At 39.8% G+C, this 23,600-nt stretch overlaps 4 protein-coding genes across 15 annotated transcripts in view; 1 reads left to right on the top strand and 3 right to left on the bottom strand.

Moving 5' to 3' along the window:
* Positions 1-2,921, top strand: part of MYO1E (myosin IE) — a 114,609-nt gene extending 111,688 nt beyond the window's left edge. For all 5 annotated transcript variants that reach the window (XM_061347520.1, XM_061347522.1, XM_061347523.1 and 2 more), the window contains 2 exons: positions 1,214-1,383; positions 1,830-2,921. In XM_061347520.1, the coding sequence (XP_061203504.1) occupies positions 1,214-1,383; positions 1,830-1,906 (247 nt within the window). In that variant the 3' untranslated portion in view covers positions 1,907-2,921. The remainder of the gene's footprint in view (positions 1-1,213; positions 1,384-1,829) is intronic.
* LIPC (lipase C, hepatic type) overlaps positions 1-23,600 on the bottom strand; it is a 241,920-nt gene that overhangs the window by 9,144 nt on the left and 209,176 nt on the right. The window lies entirely within an intron of this gene.
* CCNB2 (cyclin B2) lies at positions 4,410-9,257 on the bottom strand. Its single transcript, XM_061347514.1, has 9 exons — positions 9,108-9,257; positions 7,992-8,120; positions 7,786-7,911; positions 7,221-7,391; positions 6,989-7,147; positions 6,446-6,682; positions 5,478-5,618; positions 4,994-5,104; positions 4,410-4,701 (listed from the first exon to the last, which is right to left on the bottom strand). Exons 1-9 carry the CDS (start codon positions 9,135-9,137, stop codon positions 4,597-4,599), a joined length of 1,209 nt encoding a protein of 402 aa, XP_061203498.1. The 5' UTR covers positions 9,138-9,257; the 3' UTR covers positions 4,410-4,596.
* The window catches only part of RNF111 (ring finger protein 111), a 55,105-nt gene continuing 42,882 nt past the window's right edge, over positions 11,378-23,600 (bottom strand). For 4 of the 8 annotated variants that reach the window (XM_061347510.1, XM_061347511.1, XM_061347512.1 and 1 more), the window contains 4 exons: positions 15,472-15,564; positions 14,442-14,537; positions 13,499-13,626; positions 11,378-13,014 (listed from right to left, as the gene is read on the bottom strand). In XM_061347510.1, coding sequence (XP_061203494.1) covers positions 12,897-13,014; positions 13,499-13,626; positions 14,442-14,537; positions 15,472-15,564 — 435 coding nt within the window. In that variant the 3' untranslated portion in view covers positions 11,378-12,896. The remainder of the gene's footprint in view (positions 13,015-13,498; positions 13,627-14,441; positions 14,538-15,471; positions 15,565-23,600) is intronic. The other 4 variants (XM_061347507.1, XM_061347508.1, XM_061347509.1 and 1 more) reach the window with 3 other exon arrangements.

Genomic DNA, 23,600 nt, shown 5'->3' with positions numbered 1-23,600 from the left:
ACATCCAGAGGTGTGGTTCAGGTAAGTTTTCCTCTGTGAAATGAGTAGTTTAGGGGCTGCTTGATGAATGACCAAAGGTAATAGCAAGACCATTGTTAATGCAGTCTACAGAGGCATGGCTAAAGAGAATTGGAGGGCAAGGTTCACTCTATTACTGGTATCATGGATGAAGCATACAAAGGGAAAATTGAGCTAGAACAGATTGATACAGAGCCCAAAGGCACAGAGAGTGAATGAGAGCCCTCACTGAGTCACAAGTGGCAGAGTGGAGCCTCAGTGCATTTGCATCCGAACTGGGGTAGGGAGGTGTGGTGCTGCTAAGGATGCAGTGGTACTATGACAGCTTTAACTTTCAGTTATCATTAACAATCCAATACAAACCTAAGTCAGAAACCACCATGCTCTCCAGCAAAACATCTCACTCAGCATGTTCTTGTCCTACAGTGGTTGCAGAAAAGCTGATCCACTTTTCTAAGACTTCTCTCCAAGAGCTGTGTGATGTTATGGAATTATATGAACTGATAACACTTAGCTCCTCCACATTACTGCAGTGTTTTTAATCATTCATCACATTTATTTATTTATATTAAACTGACATATTGCATCTAATACCTGTTCTCTCTTCCAGCCTTTATTACCTGATGAGCTGACAAAATGCATTTCTTCCCTCTTTCCCCTTCCTATCTTTGGAGTGGTCACAGCTGTGACAGAGTTTGTGCAGCATCTCCCCTGTTGCTTCAGAGTTGACTATAACAGAACAAATCCATAGATGGCCCTGGAGTCTGAGGCAACTTAAAAGAGAGACAGTCTCTTACAGCTTAGTCACAAGAATGGTAAAGTAGCAAGACTGTGAGATAGAACTTTGTTTTTAATACTGGAAACTACAGTGAAGTTGGGGCATGGGGAGAGACAGACTGAACTGTGTAGCTGCCAAAATACACAGGAACTGCATGTACACATTTGTTTACATTCTAGCCTGAGCACTAAAATGCTATACTGAGCACTATGCATTTGAACTGCTCTTTGGAAGTACTTATTTGTCTAACTAGGCCTTTCACAGAGAAGTGTTAGATGACTATTTTAAATTTAAGAGAATCCTTTTCCCCTTGTTCTGTGATACTCTGTAGAACCAGTCCATTAGCGCATTGGGGTTGATAAGGCTTAGGTTCAAGTCATATACTTCAAAGCACATTTATGTTTTTTCTCCCATCAGTGTTCGCAGGCAGACAACAAACCGACCACCACCAGCTGGAGGAAGGCCAAAACCACAGCCCAAGCCTAAGCCTCAGGTACCACAGTGCAGGGCATTGTATGCGTATGATGCTCAGGACACAGACGAGCTTAGCTTTAATGCCAACGACGTGATTGATATAATTAAAGAAGGTATGTATTGGTAAGAAGACACGACTTTTTGAGCTACCCCACAGTTAGTCTCCCTCATTAAGCTTGCAAACCTCTATGACAGCTCAGAGAGTAGACAAGTCTCCACAACCACACCAATCAGACCTCATCAGTGAGGTATGCATTACTTGGTACTCCAGATCTGTACCCAGATCTCCAATTCTGTAATTCTGTCACAGGCTTTGGCTGAAAATTACCACAGCTACTATAGCATGAGAAACAAAAGTTTTAAACCAGTCCTAACTCATTGTGCCTTTAAAGCAACCTCCTAAGGCAGTGATGCAGCCAAAAGACCAGCAAGCTAAGGTTCTTCACATTTTTCCTCAGTTCTTCACAAAAAGGCTCTCACTTTGTGGAACAGTTTTGCAAGGCTGCCTCTTCAGGTATAAAGTTTACAGAACCTCACTACTTTGCTTTCTTTGTCATAGATCCTTCTGGCTGGTGGACAGGAAGACTACGAGGGAAACAAGGTCTGTTTCCCAACAATTATGTCACAAAGATATAAAAGGCTCAGACAAAAATTGGTGTGAAGTTACCTGTGGTCGAAGATGTTTTTCCTTGCCTTCGGGACATGGTGATTATGAGATCTGCCATTACCAGCAGGGTTTTCACCAGTGAAGTTGTACATGAGCAGGAAGAAAGTTACCCACAGCAGAGACTTTGATCATTTTGTCTCAGAAGCATACAGCAATGGATATACAGACCAATTATTTATTATATTTAAAACCTGGTTTTAACACCTATTAAGCAAAGAGTACTCAAACTTATATTTTCCTGAAACAGAAAGGTGCTTTGCAGTCTGGGACCAGGGACTTTGAACTGGCTGTATCTAATAAGTGCCTTCAGCTGAGTATCAGTAACCTCTGCAATTATCTACTGAAGTTGTTAAATGCACATTTCCTCTAATGCAGATCATTCTGGGGAAGAACATGCTAAGTATGCTGCTACATGTCAAAAAAGATTTAGGCCAATTTGGGATATTACCATCTAAAAACCTACTGTGATGGTGTATTTAAGTAATTCTGTACAGAGTTGTAATGGAACTGCTTTGTGTTTGCTGATGTGTTTAGAGACTTCAACAGGCAGTCGAAGAAGTTAAAACAGAAAACCACATTGTACTGTATGCTAAATAATGTTGCCTTCTTTGAGATTTATAGTGTAATATGGCTGGCCCATGTTGGATTTATGTTTAATGCTCTACCTGTAATAAGTGTCTTTATGCAGAGCTGTAAATTTATAGAAACAGATCATATACTGTATATAAAAACTGAATATGATAGAAACATGTATGAATGTATAATGTAGTATTCCACTGCTGTTATTCATGAAGTAGTTCTAGAGTTTTTATGCCAGGTACTTACAGATATGCACTACTCCTTTCAAATGGCAATAGCATTATTGCTCAAATCTGATTGCCTCCCATACCAGAGTGACTGTTGCTTGCCATACAGTTAGTTACCACCATTCATGCTTTGCCTTCTGAACCTCCAGAAAATAAAACAGAAGCAGCAGTTAGCTGACCAGGTCTGTCCTTTGTGCAGTTTGTTTCCAGTTACATATATAACCGTATCCCTTCATAATGGCTGCTGATTTTACTGCCTGGATTTCTAAAGGAAAAAAGTCCCCTTCCTTTGCTCCAACACATTTTCACCATGCCCAGGCTCAAGCGCTGTGCATGAATTTTCAGTTATTAAGAGCAGCTAGAAAAAAAAAAGAAGTCCTGTGTATGCTAACACATTGCATATGCTTTAAGACAAAACTGAAAAATCTTTAATCTCCTCCCTCCTAAACTATTGCTTAAGTCTAGGTTAGGCACACTTAAACTCCTTCTCCAGCAAGGGATAACAGACTGTAGAATCTGCTTCTGGAAGCTGGGTCTTAGTCTGGGGGGAATCGTATACACAAAAAATGATCAAGCACATTTTTCAACAGACCATGTACAGGAAGTGCTAGGTTGACTTATCCTATGGGAGAAAGAAGTCTCCTGCTCAAGATAAAATGCAATAGTTACAATATCCTTCCCACAGAACAGGTCACAAGTTAACAAATAGTTAGCACTGTTAACAAATAGCCTTAAATGAGGTATGAGGCAGAAAAGACCTACTGCTTACATAGTTATATTCCTTCACTATACAGATACTGATGTTTAGTAGCTGCAAAGGACAGCAAAATGGGAAGTGATAAGGAAGAATGTACTGATGGTAGGTTGGACTGTATTCTTCCAGGTAGATTTATGGGAGAGAAAGAGAATGGAAGAGAAGAAAAGGGAGAAATAGGGAGAGAAAAAGGCAGGAAAAATGAGAGACAAGAAGGGAGCAAAATCGAGGAAAAGTAAGAGAGACCCAGAAGGGAGCAGAACCTAGAAAAAGGCAGGAAAATCTAGGAAAAAAGTAGGAAAATCTGGGAAAAGACAGGAAAATCTAGTAAAAGCTAAAGAAGGAAAAGGCGGGAAAATCTGGGAAAAGGCAGGAAAAATCTAGGTGAGGGCAGGAAAATTGGGAAAAGGCAGGGAGAATGGAAGGCAGCAAGAAAACAAACAAAAAACACAGAAGAAAACACAAAAAGAGTGGTGGTGTGAGTGAAGAGTCAAGTGAAAGCTTGGGGGGGTGGGGGTGGGTGTTGGAGTGTGTCTTAGAAATCAAGCAGATTTTTAAGACAAAATATTTACGAGGCTAGTATGTGTTACATCCTGTGTGCCTACCTCCCCAGCTGTGGAGGTAGCAAATGACAAAAAGTCCTGTATATTACTTTGAGACCAGACACTGAAACAAAGTACATATTTGAAGGACACCAAGAAAAGAACTGTCTGTCTGGTTTCATACCTTAACAGTGAAAGCAGTAAGTTTAAAATATAACTCACGGTAAAGCCTGGAGATTCTCACTAGAAACAACCTCTGAGAATAATCATCCACATTAATTACAAGCTATATCAATCACCTATTTAGTCAGATTGCTAGCTTGGACATTGAACATCAGATGTGTCTAGACAGAGCCTTTAAGATTCACTCTTTTTCATAAAAGAGAAGCTTTATTTCTAGGCAGAGAGCTGTATTACAAAGAAAATTTAAAATTTCACTTTCCAAACCTGAAATGTCTCTGGTACAGCTGGAATGCTATGTACAAGGAGCAGTAGTTTTGCCTCAACAGGCTGATAAAGACAAAGTGCATACATCAACAGAACTTTGCTGCCTAGGGTTATCCCAAGAGTGGTAAAGCCATGTCCTTGATTATCTTGCTCTTCAGTTGAGGGATTGTGCTTATCATCAGTAGTTTGCTACTTGCATACTTGTTCTTTGTAGCCTGCAGAGGTAGAGGAATAGCATTACAAAAGATAGATAAATGCTGTGCATATAAAACATTTTATAATTTGGGGTCTCAGTCTGACTACTTGAAAAACAAGCAAGCAAAATTACCAAGAGCACAGTTGGTCTAAAAAAACCTCTGAAGTTAGTACTAGTGCAATACCCTCTTCACAGCCTTATCAGAATAGCATAGACTTTAAGGTAACCTACAAAACATTTACTTAAGGAGCCAGAATACACAACAAAGGTTCTCTCTAAAACATATGAAAGATTTAAGTAGTGGTACTTACAGTGTATTTAGTTAAGTTCTCATTTACTTTGAAAACATTCTTGGCCATATGTTTCATAGTCATCTCAAGACTCTCTTCTGTATACCCAGTGTAGTACTCCTGCTTTGCATCCTGCAATGTAACAGCAAGAGATCTGAGATTGATGCGGGTGGGGATTGCTGCTCAAGGCACAGTCACTTCAGGTAGCCAATGCCCTAACCTTCATGGCTTAGCCTCGAGTGCTAAGAAATGTAGCACTGTCAGTTTAAGCAACAGATCCAGAATTGCTTCTGGTGCACAGTAGGAGTCTGGACACCACTGCCAAGAACCACATTTCTACACTGAGGAGAAGATAAAAGCAGCAACACTTGCAAAGTAACCAGTAGCTGAATTACAATTCACTATTCATGGTCCACCCTTTCATTACTCTACATGTACCATGAAAATTACTAAGATCTATTTTTATTTACAGCATGACCTTCATTAACTCTATTAAAATACTTACCCATTTGTTATGTCCCAGAAGCTTCTGGGACAAGCATAACGCAGCAGCTGCAATCTCTGAAGGGCGATGGTGCACCATGTCATAGTCTACCAGCGTCAGCTCCATTAGGTATTTTGCTAGTGTATGTTGCTTAGCGTCAGCCTACAAGATTGAGAGTTTGTTAATCCACAAAGTTTCACTTCACCTTACCATAATAATTCAGAATTGTTTATTATATTAATTGAATGACAAAAATAGTTTACAGGCACTCATGTCAAAATTGAGACAGGAATCCATACCAGTCTAGTCTAGCACCCATATAGAATTCAGACACAAAGTCAAGCAAGGGAGACAGGAAACTGCAGTACCAGGCACTGCTGTGCCCAACCAAGGATACAAACGCTCCTTCTGTAATACACTGGGAGGGAGGGGGACACACAACATAACACAAAAGTGTAAAACATGCCAAGGAGATCCTTATTAAAGCAGTCCCCTAACATCGAGCATTACCTAGTGGTCAGTTGAGGTAATTGAAGCCTATTAAAGTGTGGGCAGTTCACTCAAGAGAGCTGTCTGGTCAAAGTTAATATTTTTATTCTTAAACAATATTTTTATTCTTAAACAATATTTTTATTCTTAAACAATATTTACATCCAGAAGTTATGAAGAGCAGCAACACTGCTCCCCTTTACACTAGGGACTACCCAAATCCCCAGGCAAAAGATTAAAAGCAAGGATTCTGCTCTGGGTATGTTTAACAGTAAAATTACTGCCACAAAGACTGAACACAGTGGCCAGTAAATACAAACATTAACTGCTACCGGCTGTCACAGTGATGTCAAGTTACTGCACATGGTGGAGTTTCATAGATGAATTTCTTGATCCAGTGTGTAAGCAGAAAGTTAGTAAGATCACATGATAAAAGTGCCAGAAGCAATCCTGGTAAGACACATCTAAGAAAGTTCTAGATAATGAGGACAAGTACCCACCTCCCCGGCTTTTGACGCTCTTCTCAAGAAATGAATTGGAAGAGGTCGTCCCAGATTGAAGTTTAACTCTTGAAGAATCACGATCTCCATTTCTCTGATTTCATTACTGGTGTAGGTATTGTCAGTAATGTAAACAAAGTCTCCTATATCAGGAGAGAACATCTCTTCATATTTTGAGGCTAGAAGCATTGCTGTTACACCCACCAGCTGAAGACTCTTCCGAGGCACTGGATGACTCTGCAACATATGAATTTAAAAATTAGGCCCCAGAAGGTCAAATTCCAAATTAGCAGATTCTAATTTATCATTTTAAAACACCAGTATAACAGTGCTTACACTTGTAACATAAATGAGATTTCAGAAGCATCCCTACAATGACAGGATCAAAGACAGAGCAGCCTCAGAGTAAAGATGCAACATTACACAGAGTGCTTGCACAGAGTGGACTGTGTAGGTTCTTAGGATTTATCCTTTCCTTACAAATCTAACTCACAGTAGTTGAACAAGTCTCTTAATCCAAACATGAACTGAAAAATATCTTACTTGTAAGAAGCGATCCACAACTGCAACACACATATACAGGGTTTCCTGCAAAAGGTGGAATCTTGAGTGGACCTGGACAAGCCAGTCAACCAAAATGGAACGCATACGCCCATTGATCGTCTTCCCATCAAGGTAACGTGGGCGGACCGATTGCTGCAGCTGTTGAAGAAAAAGCTGTGTGAGCAACAAGATCAACACTATACTGCAAAAGCACAGACTCAGAATGTCCTACCTCGAGCTCTCTCAGGTACTCATAGATATCTTTTACGTAGTCACTACAAAGCTGGGGATCCCCACAGTCCTCAGCATCAATGTCTTCTACATTGTTGAGCAACACATCAGAGAAGGCTTGGCACAAATCCTCCTCTTGCATAGACACATCCATAGGGACAGGAGACAGAACCTAAGGAAGATTATAGTGCTTACATATTTACAGTTTACATTGCAACGCTCCTTTGTTTCTACATTTTTCTCCAGTTGTTAACAGTTCCTTAAGATAAAAGAAGTTGAAACTGAGTTTGCATTCTAGCACTGCAAGCTTTCACCAAGATGCTGCACAGACAGAATCAGAAAGCCTTCTCGTAACTGCCATCTAAAGCAGAAGCTTCATCCAGTACCTCAAAACCTACCACTTTAATGTTAGCCTTTAAACACAACATACATTCAACCAAAACCTCAGCTTTTTCAGCAGAGAAATCAGACACATCATATAAATGAGATACAGATAACCTATTCTGAAGTTAGAGCTCTAAGTTTCAAATCAAATTAAGAATCAGAACAGTATCATTATTTCTTACCTTTGGAACATCAGTTTCTTTCAAAGCTTGATTCACAGCAGCTGGAGATTTAGGCAGTACAGTTGCATTTGTCACCTTATTGGGTCCTTTTGTAGGCTTTATGGATGGTTTGCAGCATTCCGTTTTCTGCAGTCCAAATCATTACAATTAGTACAGAGCCAGTAATCCACCTTTTCCTTATGCAAGGATTTCAAATGTTCCTTTACCTTAGCTATGCGTGTTCCTCTTGTCGTAACTTTATTCCCTATTTCTTCCAAAGCAGCCCTTCTGCCAGGAAGGCGAGTTTTACCTTTACTCTTGAGGTCAACCAGAGCATTTTCCACCCCTCTAGTGACCTAAAACAATAAAAGCACAGCTTAAGACTCCGAGACCTTTCAGGTGCTTAACTCCATTATACACTTACCACCACCATACCTCTATGCATGCTGTCCATCACTCAACCAGTTTTTATGCCCTATTTATTCACACATGCTTAAAAGAAATCTCCTCTATATAGGTTTCAGGGAGTACTACTCTCTAGTATTACAGCAATGCACCCTATCTCATTCTTCCCCAGTGACAACTTTTTGTAGAGTGCTTATCTGCCGCGTCGCCGTTTATTGTCTTCACACGTTTGTAACTACGGTTTTATTCTCATGAACAAAGCCATTTCTTTATTACACACAGACCATATAAATTAGTTATGCATGCAGACACGAACACACGTTACACACAGCACACGAGGCACCCGTTCTCTAAGGTTCCTCGCGGGGTTAGGATCGACCAGCCTGCAGGGGTCCACCAGCCGCCACTGAGAACAGATTCTTCTGCCCCCTCCCTCCCTCCCTCCCCTCTCGTTACCACAGCTTTAGTGCTCCTCACCCCCCGCCGCGGGCCAGGATGAGGGCGTGCCGTGCGCAGCGCAGAGCCCCCCCGCGGGAGGCGCGTGCCCCCACCTCTGAGCTCAACCCCGCGCAGCCTTCCCCCCCTCCCAGCCCTGCCGCGGGTCCCACTCCACGCTGAAGCCCAGGGATGCTCCCGGACGGATGAAGCACCGAGTGCCGCCACACCCCCGCCCCGGGAAGAGCTCTTTCCAGCCTGCTCGCATCGCGACCCGAACCCACTGAGCTCTGCTACCAGAGAGCAAAAAGCGGCAGGACCTATGGGCCTTCACACACCCCCATCTCGCCCGCTCGACACCCCTACCACCCACCTCCTGCGCCCATTCCCTCCCTCTGTCCCCTCACACTCCCGTTTCCCCCATCTCCGCTCCCTCGCTGCCCCCTTCCCTCTCTCCACAGCCCGACTCGCCTCCTTCCCCCCGGGGCACAAGCAGTACTCACAGGGGCGCGACGCGTCACCGGTAAAGCCATTGCAAGTAGATAAAAGGAGGTTGCGGCCGCTCACACCTGGCCTCACACGCTTGCTACTGCTTTGAGCTCCACCGGCGACTAGTGCCTCGTACCGCTGCGGCTCCTCTTAAACCCCGTCCTGCGCTCCCATTGGGCACAATCGTACGATGCACTTCCTCAATTGGTCCACCTTCTCAGGCCCCTCCCAAAGAGGAAACGGCTTGCACCTACTTCCGTCAAGCCGGGCCCGTGGCGGGGGGCGGTGCGCGGTGCGCGCTGGGGCGCAGGTGGCTCCTCGCAGGCTGGGGCGAGGCCAAGGTCAGCAAGATGCGGCTCTACCGTGAGAAGTGCGGGGCTATCGCAGAAAGCACGGGCAGGGCAGGGCAGCGCCGCTGCGGCTGCCGGCATCTCCCCCGCACCCCCCGAGCCGCTGCAGCATGCCAGAGTGCAGGGGATGCTCTGCACCTGCAAAGCTTTCCGTTTAAATGCCACTCACGGCTTGAGGAAGGCATGGCACGTAGCTAGAAACAGTCACGTTTAACAAGTTCCTGAAGCTCAGGACTAGTTCACCTCTACAGCAGTTGCCTGAACTTACATAGAAGTCTAATGAGAACCATTTTGCCCTCTCCTCAACCTCACATTATGTTTGCTCACATACCCACAAGTTACGCAGGACAACATAAGGGCAACACAAAGGAACACAAGGGCAGTTTCACAGGTGGTTCTGTTAGCATATGCTGGACCTCTCTGGGGCTTGGCACCACACAGGTGCCTCCCATTGCACCAGGAGATTGCATATTAGATGGGGATTTGAACACCTGGTCCAGGGGAAGGTGTCTCTGCCCATAGCAGGGGTAAACTGGAGGAGCTTTAAGGTCCCTTCCAACCCAAACCATTCTATGCTTCTATATCCAAAGGTTGCTAAAAGAGAATTCTTTCCTAGGCCATAGCTGTAATAACACATTTGCAAAAGAATCTGCTTACAAAGGCAAAACAAGGCAAAAAGAAAACTTACATAAGAAACAGATTTTGAATTATACCAGTCTAACGTTTTATTTATTGCATACAAAAGGATTTCTTTTGACAATGGAATTTTGTATGAAAAGTAATTTGATGCATACTGTTGAGAATCTTATCTTTAAAGTCAAAGATGCTGCAGAAAACTTAAGGCAATGCATCTAAGCATATAAAGCACAGTAAGTGGTGGAAATTCTCAAAAGCAAAAGCCTATTCTTTTTCCTTCCCTTAAATTACGGTTAAATCACAACTTTCCGGAATAGAAGTAGGCTGCATCTTTATTAGCCCCTGCAATAGCATGTAAGATCAGAACACTGCAATTCCTGACAAATACCTAAGTGTTCAACATCACATTACAATGTTATGCATACATTTAAAAGCAAGACAGTATCAGTAGCAGTTTATAAAACAAGTCAATTCATGGACCACTAAAATACTTCTAGTACCTGCCACCCAGAGCGGGTGCATAAAATACTTCCTAAAAAAAAAATTAAATAATAATTATCCCCCAACCTGTGCTTCTTTGTCCTGTAAGGAAGCCAAAATAGACTTTATCACATAACCAGGAGTCTCAGCTATTTCAGAGCAGCTCCCCCCCCCCCCCCGCCTTTTTTTTTTGTCCTATGTCTCTGAAGTACCTTATTGGAAACTTTAAAAGTGAGTATCATCAGATTTAAAGCATCAGTGTTCAAACAACTTCTTTTCAACACTCACTAAAGAACAGAAAGTCTGTTCAGTCCTTCTAGTTACTTTTATTTATTTTTACCAATGCAGCTTCAACTTCATACTCACTTTCAGCTTCCTACACCCATAAAGTTTAAGGACTTTTAGCATAAAACCATGTCAGGTTTTGAAGCAGTCATATCATATGTTGCCTCTCTCCCATATCCCCCCATTGTACAAGCACATAGTGGTTTTAAGTTCAGTTTTAGCAATACAATTAAGTTTAAAAATGTCCATTTATCACACATGCTGGAATAAAATTTCTCTCGACTTAAAGCCTCAGTGCCCAAGATGTTAAGTTTATTGCCAGCAATAGACACTGCACTGGCAAATGCTACTCCTAACAGATGAAAAAAAAATTAAAATGAAAAGGAAGCAGCATTAACCAGACAAAAACAGGCATCAAATTAGATAAGGTAATATTTATAAATGGATTAGTTAGTGTAAACATAACAGTTCATCTTCTAGGTTTACTGTAAACCATTTTACACTTGATCTGGTTATGAAAGACAAAGACAAGAGAAACTGAAGGTATTTATTATTCAATCCACTTACAAAGCAGGTGGCTTAATGCAAGCTTATGGACATGTTCATATATGATCCCCGAGGAACATCTTTTCCAAAGTGACAGTAATACTGTCTCAATGATTTTACACATTTGCATTTTGCAACATTGAGCACATTTAAATAAACTATAATTTATTATATGTGAAAGAATGTTGATAAGCAACTTGAATCCTGATGTGGATTTAAAACCTCCTCCAAAGGCGAAATGTTAGTACATTATAACTTAATTCTATATACTATATTATGCAGCAAATCTTAACTATAGAAAATATTTCAATCAGTGATGGACTGTTGGTAATTTATAGAGGGAATCTATGATCAAGGCAAAAACTAGATAACCACATAATTTGTGTCTCAGTTTCTACAGAAATTTACAGGCTTTCAATTTACTAATGAAAAAATAAAACAAGAGGCAAGTGGATTTAGCTAACTTTATTAAACTAATCGAAATTCCAAGAAACACCTGGAACCCTCAGAAGTTCTATGAATGCATGTATATCTGCCTCCCCCACAAACAAAACCCAAAATGAAAAACACCAAAACAACAAAAAACAAAAACCCTGCAGCTCTAAGTCCTCATTGAATGGTTTCATATTAAAAAAAAACCCCAAAACCTCAGTGTGCGGAGATACTTCACTTAAGTTAGCAGAAGACCAAACAGTTTCTAAGCTCTTTTTCCACTTCCCTAGTAATTTTTTCAATCTGCAAGTATCTACAACCCAGCTAACTGAAATCAACATTTAGTGTTCACTAGAGCTGTTTCACAGCAGCAAATATTTAAGTTAGGGATTCAAATTTCTAGACACAAGAAGAAAATGATAAATACAATCTGAACAGCAGTCTAAATGTTTAGTATTGACATTCAAATATATCTGCATTGTGCTGAAATTTCAAAAACGAACACAAAAATCTGATCAGACAAAAACTCTGGTGGTGAGTATGCTATATGTATCAGTCAAACTGAATATAGTTCATATTCTGTTCCCAGTATTTAGGATGTTATTTGACTCAGAACTGATATTGTAAATATACAGCAGCCATTTCTTCCTAATTAAGGAATGTCTCAATACATATTGTCATTTTCTAGATGATCTTTATACATTTAAACTAAATATATGACCGATTAAATTAAGGAATCCAAGGTTAGTAATGAGTGAAATTATACTTTCAAAGCTCGATACTATGTAAAAAAACCAAACAACAAAACCAAAAAACAAAAGAGACCACACAATTCTACTTCCTAAAGCAGCTAATCTTGCCTGCAAGTTTGGGGTCACAAAGCCCATAATATGTGCAAACAAACGCAATACAAGGAACCATGCAAAAATACAGTAATGAAAAGAAAAAAAAAAAAGTAAAACGTAAAAGAAGTTTTATAAATACACTGAAACTCAACTGTCTTCTCTTTGGTTGACTGCAGTACCAGGAAGGATAAGGGAGGGAGAGGGATGACAAGAGTTCTGGAAAGCGGCGTCAACTTTCACTAGGCAGTTGAGCCTCAATGTCCACTCTGCAAATGGGGCACTTCTTATTAGTAATCAGCCACTGGTCCACACATACTTGGTGGAAAAGGTGCATACATGGCAGGCGCCTGTCATCAGAACAGAAAAACATTAGTGTTAATAAAGCTTTTCCACATCAACATACCTACTGCATAAAAAAAGTAATATGGGCTTTGCTATTGAAGTGTCAGGGTTTTTTTTGCACGTGCATGTTCTTCCCCAAGTTTCACTGGCCTTTCCAGTTGAACCTGCATTTTCTATAGTTCCAAGAAGAAATATATATGGGCAATGAAGTCAAGCATCAGCTAGCTTCTGCTCTACTATATCATTTTAAATCTGTCTTAAGATACACTGAAAGCCCAATTGAGGGTTCTTAGCTTGGGTTTACGTTGTAAGACAGGCAGTCAACTTATGGAAGACTGTCAAACACAACCTACGTTCTACCGGAAAACAACACAAACTGAAAAGTGTGTTTTCAATTGCAGGGAGTATTGCAGAGTAGTGTACTATACTCAAATATGGTCTCAAACCCAGAATATTAACACTGTTCTGTTACTCAGTGGTACAATTTACCTGACATCTTCACCTTCCTCCAATATAGACAAACAGATGGTACATTTTTCTTCAGTGTCTTCTTCTGTTCCTTCCTCCCCATCTTGCTTGCAGTGCAGTTTCCTCTGTGAGAACCAATCAGTTGTTACCTTATTAGTAGAGATGACATTATTGACAAACTGAAGAAAACCTGTTTTTAGTACATATTCAACACATACTTTTTGAAAACTTTTCTTAATATTTATTCAAATGTATTTGAACCAAAATCAATCTAGAACAAGCACTTGGAGCAAAATCAGAGGACAAATCAGATTTAAGTATTGTTAATTACAAAAATCCATTGGACTGATGATATATTAATTTCATATTGTTGCAACCAATCCTCTTACTTGTAGTCTATGTATAAAGATATTCATTTTATTATGTGGATAGGAATCTATATTATGGTATCACAGACTCAAACTGAGAGACAACTTAGAGTTGCCCAAATTCTGTTCCAGATTCAAAACTTTCTAATGTCCCAGTCTTCCTACTGTGATCACAGTAAAGGCTAAAATGATACATACCAAGCAGATAAGCATCATTAACAATTTTATGCAACAAAAATAGTCTCATTTTATTTAATGAATTATCACTTAAGTCCCTTGAGAATATAACTTTTACCAATAATTTCATGCTCGCAGGGCTACTCATAACTGCTGGAAAAGTTAAGTCTTATTAAACCACTTTTGTTTATCACATTATAGTAGCTCTTTATCTAGGGACCAAGTTTAAAACTATCTTTGTGAAAGAAGTGGCATTGTACGCTTTGCCACATAGGCTTTGCTTACAATCCTTGAAACTGCAAGATACAGAAAACATGCACTCCCTGAAGCTGCCCTTTCTGCAGATTTAACCTAGACATAAACATTATTACACTTTCAAGAAAGTAATACAGATGGGCCACAATTTGAGAAATCCTCACCTTTTTGTATTTATGTGGATATGTGCATCTTTCTATAGTTCCCTGTGTTGCTCCACGATTAACATTGCCTAATCGCTCCTCCAAGTGAATCAGCTCCTAAAAAAAAATAAAAAAATCAGTAAGGTAGAAACAGTGTAAAACCTGCTATTTCAACTATTTGAATTAACATTATTCTAACATATTTGCAGAATGACAAACTCTCAATTCGCAACTTACTGAAATACAGATAAAGCAAATGAGTATGTCAGGAGGGAAAAAGCATGGGTTTCTGTAAAAAACCCACACCAACACTGCCTGGTGTTTTAAGATGTAGGGAAATACTATTTTACTACAAAAAAAAAAGTAAATAAAAATCAAAAATTGTTTGTCAGCTAAGACTGGTTAACAATATGTTCACACATAATTGCATATCTAATGAGAAAAATGGAACTGAAATGTATTATGTAAATATTTGCTTTCTAGCAGTCATTAAGGCTTAGCAGAAAATGTGTTGCTTAATTTGAAATACAAAGATTTATTCTTCTCCAGCAATGAAGCTTATCAGAACCATGAGATGTCACTGATGAGGTTTTCAGTGGACTAGGTCATTAACTCTCTGCATCTGATACCATTTATTTTCTCTTCCCCCTGCCTCTTCTTCCTTCAGTTTCAATTCTTGCACTACATAACAAATAGGACAGCACTGTTAAAGTTGCCAAGTTTCACCCTCACTAGGAGGATCCTGGCACAGTTATTTGGAAACATCACTAACATTTACCAACTTATCATGTGAATACAACATCCTACTAACTGGGTGCTGGGCAGAGCAAAATGTAGTATCAGTTAATAACCACCTAAGCCTACGTTGTCCAGGGTACCTTTTATTGATAACCTTTTATCCCAGTTCACAACAGTGAGGTCACTCTACAAATAAAGGGTATTTTCTTTTATGATTTTTACATCTATATATAGAACTAGCTCTACCATACACCCTCCCCATATTCCATCATGACACATTTTGACATATATCTAGTTTTATTCTATTACAAACCTCAAAATTGCCCCTGAAAGGGCCTCTGAATGATGTTCCATCCAATCCCGATGAAATGTAACGGATGTGAGGGTAGCCCGCCATGTCTGGTACCTATTCAAACAGCAGATGTTAAGTTAAACCTATTCAGAACAGTTTCAGTATTTTACTGTTCACTTTGTAAAATTTAAGATCCTTTTGCTTTTATTGAATCACTTATTTATACTCCTCAACTTAAGCGTACAATTCCAACCAACACCATAGCACACCACCACTCTGAGCTGTCTGAATGTAACTAGAAACAGAACAGAAGTGAGACAAAATCCTCTGTTATTTCTCCACACCTGTATTACATATTGCTTGGTCTCACTTCCAAGGTTTCAAAATCTCAACCTACTTTGTATAAACTACCATAAATATCTACCTACTTTTGTAAACAAGACACCTTAAAAGCTATGCACGAAATTACAAAAGTGAGTTCCTATATATTCTCAAATACAAGTTTTTTGTACCAGAGAAGAAACAAGGCTAATACTAAGTCTGGAAAAAGAGCCAATATCCTGATCTTACTGCAAACAACTGAACATCTGCAGACATGCTTGAAATTTAGAGGCAGATCAGAAACATAACACTCAAAACTCGACCTAAAGTCACAGGCAACTCAATATACACTTCATATTCAAGCATCCACTAACTACCTTGCATGTCAGGGGAGACAAGCAGCGAACAAAATACCACCATCCAGTGATACTACAGGCACTTCAGCCACCAGGGCTTTTCATATAGGAAAGCAGAAAGGTAGTTTATATACAAAGGACCACCTTCACAGCAGGTCTTCTATGTTCCACTTTCACTCCAGGGAAGATGATGTATAATAGCATTCACTTTTTGTCAGAAACATTTTAATGAACAGGCGAAGAATAAAAAAAAAATCCAAAATAAGCAGCAGATTGTTTGCTTAATCATTTAGAGTGCACTGATAGAAGGGTTGTAAGCAGCAGTTCATTTGGAAATAACATTAAGTACTATCTTCTGTGCTATCAGCTGGGAATGTCTCTGCTGCTGTATATGACAGCTCAAAATTCATCAAGTCAGACATCCCAAATATTACTGAATCAGGTATCCATGTGTGACTTTTCATACTTCCAACAGACACTTCTAAGCTTGATGAGTATCAAGGTGTAAAACTGAAAAGAATTGTGAAAGCATAAACCTAGACTATGTGAGTTACATAACAGACCAACAAGGTACTTTCAGATACTTCTCAAATGCAGTCTGGTAAAAAAAAAGCTGACATGGATAGGAAAGATTCCTCTGCCATAAATAACTTTTTTTCAGGAAAAAACCCACCAGAATCTGACTGAAGCAGTTTACAGCACGGTGCTTGTTAAATGATGAGCATGTAGGGCCAATATAAACCACATACATCAATATTCGACTTTTACAAACCAGAGAAATAGAAACTGAAGATTTAACTTTCAGAACGTTTGTAGAAGGCTGTGCCTCTCATAAGCAGCCTAAATATCTGTTGGTCTGGTCCTAGTTAGAGTTGGAGATGGGAAATGAGCAATACAGGATCACTGCAGCAAACTCGAATGAATCAATGTAAAGTTCTACTGTTGTTATGAAATATGCAGAAAGTATTTACAGAAATTATACACTAATCCGTGAATTCAATGTGATTGCAAATATAGAATTTTATATCACAACATATATATAGTCATCTGCATACCTAAACATTTCATGTAAGTAACAATCTGTTGGTGTCCCAGGTCTTACTCTTTGACAATATAAACTATGGCTGTAACAAAGGAGAATGCATTAAAAATATAGTATGTAGAAACCACACTGTAAGAAATCAATCTCAGATAATTGGCGATTTATGATCCATTCTCCATTTAATTGTGCATTTAAAGAACCAGGTCACTCATCCACACTATGAAAATACTTGTCCCAGGTTTTTACTATTCATAGACCTGTTTGGCATCAGTTGGGAGTTTTCACTGCCTGTTGATACACTGTTGATACACTGATTGCGTCCGCCCCAGAGGAAACTCCTGACAAAACCTAATCCATGTCTCAGGACTGATTTTCATTAATTGTTGTTTTTTTGATTCACCAGGATTTGAAGAGAGACGGCTGGAACACAGTATGCCTGATAGCATGGACACTGCAACATTACCAGAGCTATGAAGTCACAGGTGTATTGCTGTAATGCAGTAATTCCAGTTCCAACTGCCTCAGAGGTTGGAGTTTACAAACTACAACAACATGCACCTGGACAGGTCTCCTATTTGGAACAATTTCTGCTACTAACTATTAAAAAAGCCTACTAAATTGTAACACTTCAAAACCAACCAAGAAGTTCTCAGAGTACACACCATAACAAACTACTGAACTTTGACAACAGAAATACTGGGTGGGACTATACCTTTTTATGCTAACAAAAGGGCCTTCCAAATATCCTGCTGGGGAACAGTGTAACACCTCTGCCAAATTCAAACAAGGAAAAGTTGCAGCTTTCATAGAGACAACGTGCAAAGGAACAAGGAACAAGTAATGTGTGCTGTATAGCTAAGAGCTAACTGTACCAGCATCTGAGGGGAACATAAAGTGAGTGCTCTTATATGGCCTATATTCTACCAAAAAAAAACCCCAAACAAAAACACACCCCCAAACAAGCCAGTAGTTCATGTTTACATTAAGGAAAGAAGTAGCAGCTGCATTACAAAGTCCATTTTATGTTTCGAAAAATGCAGTTAAATTTGGCAGTTAATGAAAGCTTTTTCAAACCAAAAGGTCACCTTGAACTACTATAGATGCTGTACATGCTTTACAGGAAGTGCATCAACTATTTTTGTAGGGAACAGTTGCATCTCTTAGAGCTGCGATACCTGTATGATTACACTCTGAGTGATATTATTATGACCAGCACATAATGTACTGGAACCTATGGACCTATATCTCCAAATCCCTCCCAGTTTTTAGAACTAAGCGCAAAGATGGCTTCAACCACTCTGAGTCATTCAACAGTTAACGGAATGCAACACAGCAGTAAGGCTATGCAAAAAAATAAAAAGGGAGGGGGACCAGCACATGAAGGTTGGATGTATAACACCTGAGAGAGGTTCAGGTACTCTCTTTTTTAATACTATGAGGCATAGATCTCCCTTTTGACAGGCAAGCTGCAGTCTAGTTCCACAGATGAATTAAGGAGACTTCTGAAGGCTTGTATCAACCCTATAGAGATTTTTTACACTATAGCTAGCAAACTGTAAAGTCCAGATAATTCCCCCCCTCAGAAATTCACAGTCAGCAAGACACTATTTAAAAGGCAGGAGAAGCTCGAGTCAGGAGACTGGAACTACATACCCCAGGAACTTCTGTGATTACCAGGTCACTGAAACAATTTGAGACACATGTAGATAGCCTTCATTATTTAAGATTTAAATTACTAAAAAAAAAAAAAACCCAACAAAAAACCCAAACCCAAAACAAACAAAAATAAACCAACTCAAAACCAAACCCCTGAAAAAAAACCCAGTCACAGGTGTTACTTACTTAAACAAGCGCAGAAGTACACTAAGTTATAAAGCAAAAAGGAAACGCTGCTTACTTCAGGTCTATATTCCATTTGAAATTTAGTTACCAGTTCAGAGCTGAAGAGATTTTACTTCTCCTCTTTGAAAAGGAGAAGATGGAAGAGGGAAGAAGCAACACCTTCTAGTTTTAACCTTCAACCCCCATCCATTAAGTGACAAAAAGGAACAAATCTATTTCATAAAAAGAACCCTCTCTTTAACAGAGCTGCTTTTAAATATAAAGCACTGATTTTTTAAGTGTCCAAGTAACAAACTCATATTCAGAGTAAGTTCCTGTTTCAAAGCTCAAATAAATTACAATTTCTAAATTAATGTCTGCAAATTTTTGAAACTATAGCAAGTAACATTAATTCTCTATTTTTCAAATATATTCTTATTTTATGAAGCCTGAAAAATGTTAAGAAATATTTTCAGCTTTGCAGTTATAAAGAGTAACTGTTTTACAGCTAAACACAGCATTCTGGTCATTTAGGTAAACAGGTATCATCTGGGAAACAAGACAGCAGAGAGCCGACAGTACAGAGAAGGGGGCCATTTCAAGGCCTCCTCAGGCCAAATTAGGAGCACCTTCTGGTGATTTATTTTTGTACTTTTTCCCTTCCAGATTTCACTACAAACTAGGATGCCTCTTTCCTGAAGCAACAGAAAAAAAAAGGAATTCTGCTTGGATACTAGTTACAGCCATAAGTCAGAATTACAGCTAATATCTAGCCCGTTATGAAAAAGTCATGCTCTTCTTAACATCTATCTCAGCTTATTAAATGATGGAAATTTCCATCCTGTCCACCCAGATGTGATAACTGGTGCTTGGCACTCAGGGACAAAAAGCCTTTCATCTGCAGTGCCCAAAGAGCAGACAAGGTCATTCAGAGTAAAGAGATACTGAAGTGGCATCTAACAACAAGCAGTCACAGCAGAAAACAGACAAAACGGACAAAACTCCCATCTCCTGTGCCTCTCTCGTGTGAATGTTTCACTAGTTATGCCATGCACTGATCTTCAGTTGATTCTTCCTGAAAATGTTAAAGTTTGCAGAATGGGTATTTGTCCAGAATGGAATCCATCGCAAAAAATCACTCTGACAGAGATCTTTCTGCAACATATACACAACATTAAAGCACTAACAATGGAAACAAAGACTACTCTGAGCCAGGGTCACCCTTAAAGTAACTGTTATATCAAGGAGGGAAGCAGCCTAATCCTTGTCACAGACATGCAGGAAGCTCTTTAACTGTTTTTCAACTAGGATTCCTCCTGAAATAACATTTAAACAGGTGAAGGAAATTTTGCTTCTCCCATCCTCTATTTGGACTGCCAAAGCTGCTGAACACTAATTATCTCCCACAACTTATCCTGAGCATTTTCTGTCCCTGAGGATTAAATGGCAGTCTTACATTCCAGCACTGATTACATGAAAATAGGGTTATCTGCATCCAGTTAAAATCTGAAATTTGATACATCAGAGCACTAGTGCTATTAAAGCTCGAATCCCCCATTATGCAGTATTTTGAAGGGGTTTTAGTACTTGAGAACAGACAACAATGCACACTGCTTATTGGGCAGCATGCCATTTCAGAAAGTGGATTTGACACAATTTTTTTAGTTGAACAACTGCATGAGTTACTTTAAAAAACACCCCACCCCTCATAAAGAACGGAAAACATCAACATTTGATGACATCTGCATCAAGAATACTACTAAGGAGCCTTGTAAATTGCTATTCAGTACCCTCTGTTTGTACTGAAAGAAGAAAGCACTCCTCATAACATTAATCATTTGGCAGAGGGACTATAATCACAGTTCAGCCTCTCCTCCCCTGCCCCTATTCCTGAAGCTACAATTAAAAAACCCCCAGGTGACAGCTGCAATTGATCTGTTGCTCTTTAATAAAAACTAAAATGGCACTTTTGCTTAATATCCAGTAAAGTCTGTTAGATGAAAACCTTCACTATCTGCTCTATATTCGAAGTAAATTTTGCTGACAGATCTGTATTCTCACGTACATGCAAACAAAGAAATTTCTGGCATTCATTATTGCCACAGAAGGGGTAGAATCATCAAAAAGTATTTGCAATGCTTTGAACTCATTGTATATATAATGCCTAGCAGTGCTCTAACCTGCTTCTGTGTTCTTCTAGTCTGTGTAATAGGAACACACTTCAAATTAGTCAGACTCAGAACACAACTTCAAAGTTTTTCCACTCCGTCTGATCACAGCAAAGTTCAAAACAGATCCCAAACACATGATGAAGTACTGCTTACAGCAGTCTATCTACACCGTGAAACACACGGTCAGTACAGTGTGTGCAAAACCTCAAAGTGCAAACAACTTCAGTAACATTTCATCCGGAGATTCATGAATTACTGTTACAAGGACTAGATATCCCTACACAAATTTCTGTTGTGTTAAAGAACCTATTTTGTCTGGCACTTATCAATTAGTAACACCAGTCCCTGAGCAGAAGAGCAAAACTCCCTCAAGTATTTTAATCACATACTCAGGAAATGCTTCTGAAGATTCTCTATCACAGCTTTCTTCCATTCCACTGCTAAAAAGATGATCAGTGGAGTCCCATCTACTTGCCTGTGTAACATTTTAGTTGTAGGAATACCCCTATGAATGTTAAAATACAGCTCCAGGTTTCTCATCACACTGTAATATAATGATCATCATATAATGAACGATGAAGTTTCTCAAAACTTCATAGCAATAGCGGCAATAAATCCCATAATTGCCTTATTAGCCCTGATACAAAATGAGATAGAAAAGGCTATGTTTAACTTGCTGCTTCCTAATGCAACTTTTGGTCCCTGAACTATTAGGAGGGCCCTTTCTCTCTGAGGATCTGAAGCAACTGATACTATCTGCTAGAGTACCACACATGAAATACCCATAAGAGAGAGGCAAGCATCTTTTTCATCTACTTAAAAATAGACACCTAAGTGAAGGAGAATACAGAAAAACCTTAATTTGAATAGATGATGCATAGGAGGTAAGGTTTTGCAGTAAGAAACTTGTTGGCTACATTAATACACCAAATTCTACACTAGAAAGTGTGTGCTTAAGTATGCAAGCTGTGAATCAATGAATTGCCAACCCTGATAAATCAGGGAAGCACTTCAGGATTCTAAATAGCAAGAAGCAAGCAATGTGAAACCAGACTATGACACAACAACTATTACAGTATTGACTGTAAATTTACTGTTCAATCCCTAGATGTCAATTCTGGCTACTAACAGAGGGATTCTGAACAGGCAAGATTTGCAGGTAGATTTTTAATTACAATTTTAGCATTCATTTACAGATGAGGACACAATTTTTATTAGATTATCTAATTTTAAGAACATTAAATAATGTGGTTTAGCTACACAGAATACAACACAGAAACACTGACCATACTCTGCTAAACTAAAATTGGGCCTTTGAGTTTTCATTAAACAAAGTAAGAATACTTCAAATAAACCTACAAACACTCTTCAAAAATAATATTCTGTAAAAGCTATTCCAGAGGGACCTTGACATGCTTGTGAGGTGGGCTGATGCCAACCTCATGAAGTTTAACCATGCCAAGTGCAAGGTCCTACACCTGGGTCGGAGCAATTCCAGACACAGCTACAGGCTGGGCAGAGAAGAGATTCAGAGCAGCCCTGCGGAGAAGGACTTCGGGGTGCTGATCAATGAGAAAATGAACATGAGCCAGCTTCAGTGTGCGCTTGCAGCCTAGAAAGCCAACCGTATCCTGGGCTGCATCAAAAGGAGCGTGACCAGCAGGTCGAAGGAGGTGATCCTGCCCCTTTATTCTGCTCTCGTGAGACCTCACTTGGAGTACTGTGTACAGTTCTGGTGTCCTCAACATAAAAAGGACATGGATCTGTTGGAACAAGTCCAGAGGAGGGCCACGAGAATGATCAGGGGACTGGAGCACCTCCCATTTGAAGATCGCTGAGAAAGTTGGGGCTGTTCAGCCTGGAGAAGAGAAGGCTGCGTGGAGACCTCATAGCAGCCTTCCAGTATCTGAAGGGGGCATATAGAGATGCTGGGGATGGACTCTTCATTAGGGACTGTAGTGGTAGGACAAGGGGTAGTGAGGCACTGGAATAGGTTGTCCAGGGAAGTTGTGAATGCTTCATCCCTGGCAGTGTTCAAGGCTAGGTTGGACGAGGCCTTGGGTAATATGGTTTAGAGCCAGGTGTCCCTGCCCATGGCAGGGGGGTTGGAACTTGATGATCTTAAGGTCCTTTCCAACCCTAACTATTCTATGATTCTATGCTGATTTTCCTTAGTTTTCTACTGTAGATTATGTGCAGCATGGGACTAGTTTTAACCTCACACTTCCTGCTGCTCAAAATTATTTTCTTTATCACACAGAATTAGGGTGATGAACACCAAAAGATGAACAAACAACTCTAGATGGAAGTCCAGCTGTTCTGTATGCTGTATACACACTGTAACAAAGCATCAGTGCTAATTCTCATGCACTGGGTGGAAAGTTGGTACCTTTAACAAGCCAAAATTTATTAAAGAAGAATCTAAACTTTAAAAATCAG

Source organism: Neopsephotus bourkii, unplaced genomic scaffold (assembly GCF_033783945.1).
Source record: "Neopsephotus bourkii isolate Nb327-2 ecotype Australia unplaced genomic scaffold, CSIRO-AGI_Nbou_v1 NB_318, whole genome shotgun sequence".
In the NCBI taxonomy this organism is placed as follows: Eukaryota; Metazoa; Chordata; class Aves; order Psittaciformes; family Psittacidae; genus Neopsephotus; species Neopsephotus bourkii.
Note: the sequence above shows the minus strand (reverse complement) of the source record. Positions and strands in the feature narration are given on the sequence as shown.

Bases quoted from the DNA above. Each gene is read 5' to 3' on its own strand.
- CCNB2 (XM_061347514.1), bottom strand. From the start codon at position 9,137: ATGGCTTTACCGGTGACGCGTCGCGCCCCT. The intron at 7,392-7,785 runs GTAAGAAATAAT...AATCTTCCTTAG, and splicing joins AAGAAACTGATGTTCCAAAG to GTTCTGTCTCCTGTCCCTAT. The intron at 6,683-6,988 runs GTAAGATATTTT...CATATGTTGCAG, and splicing joins TTGTGGATCGCTTCTTACAA to AGTCATCCAGTGCCTCGGAA.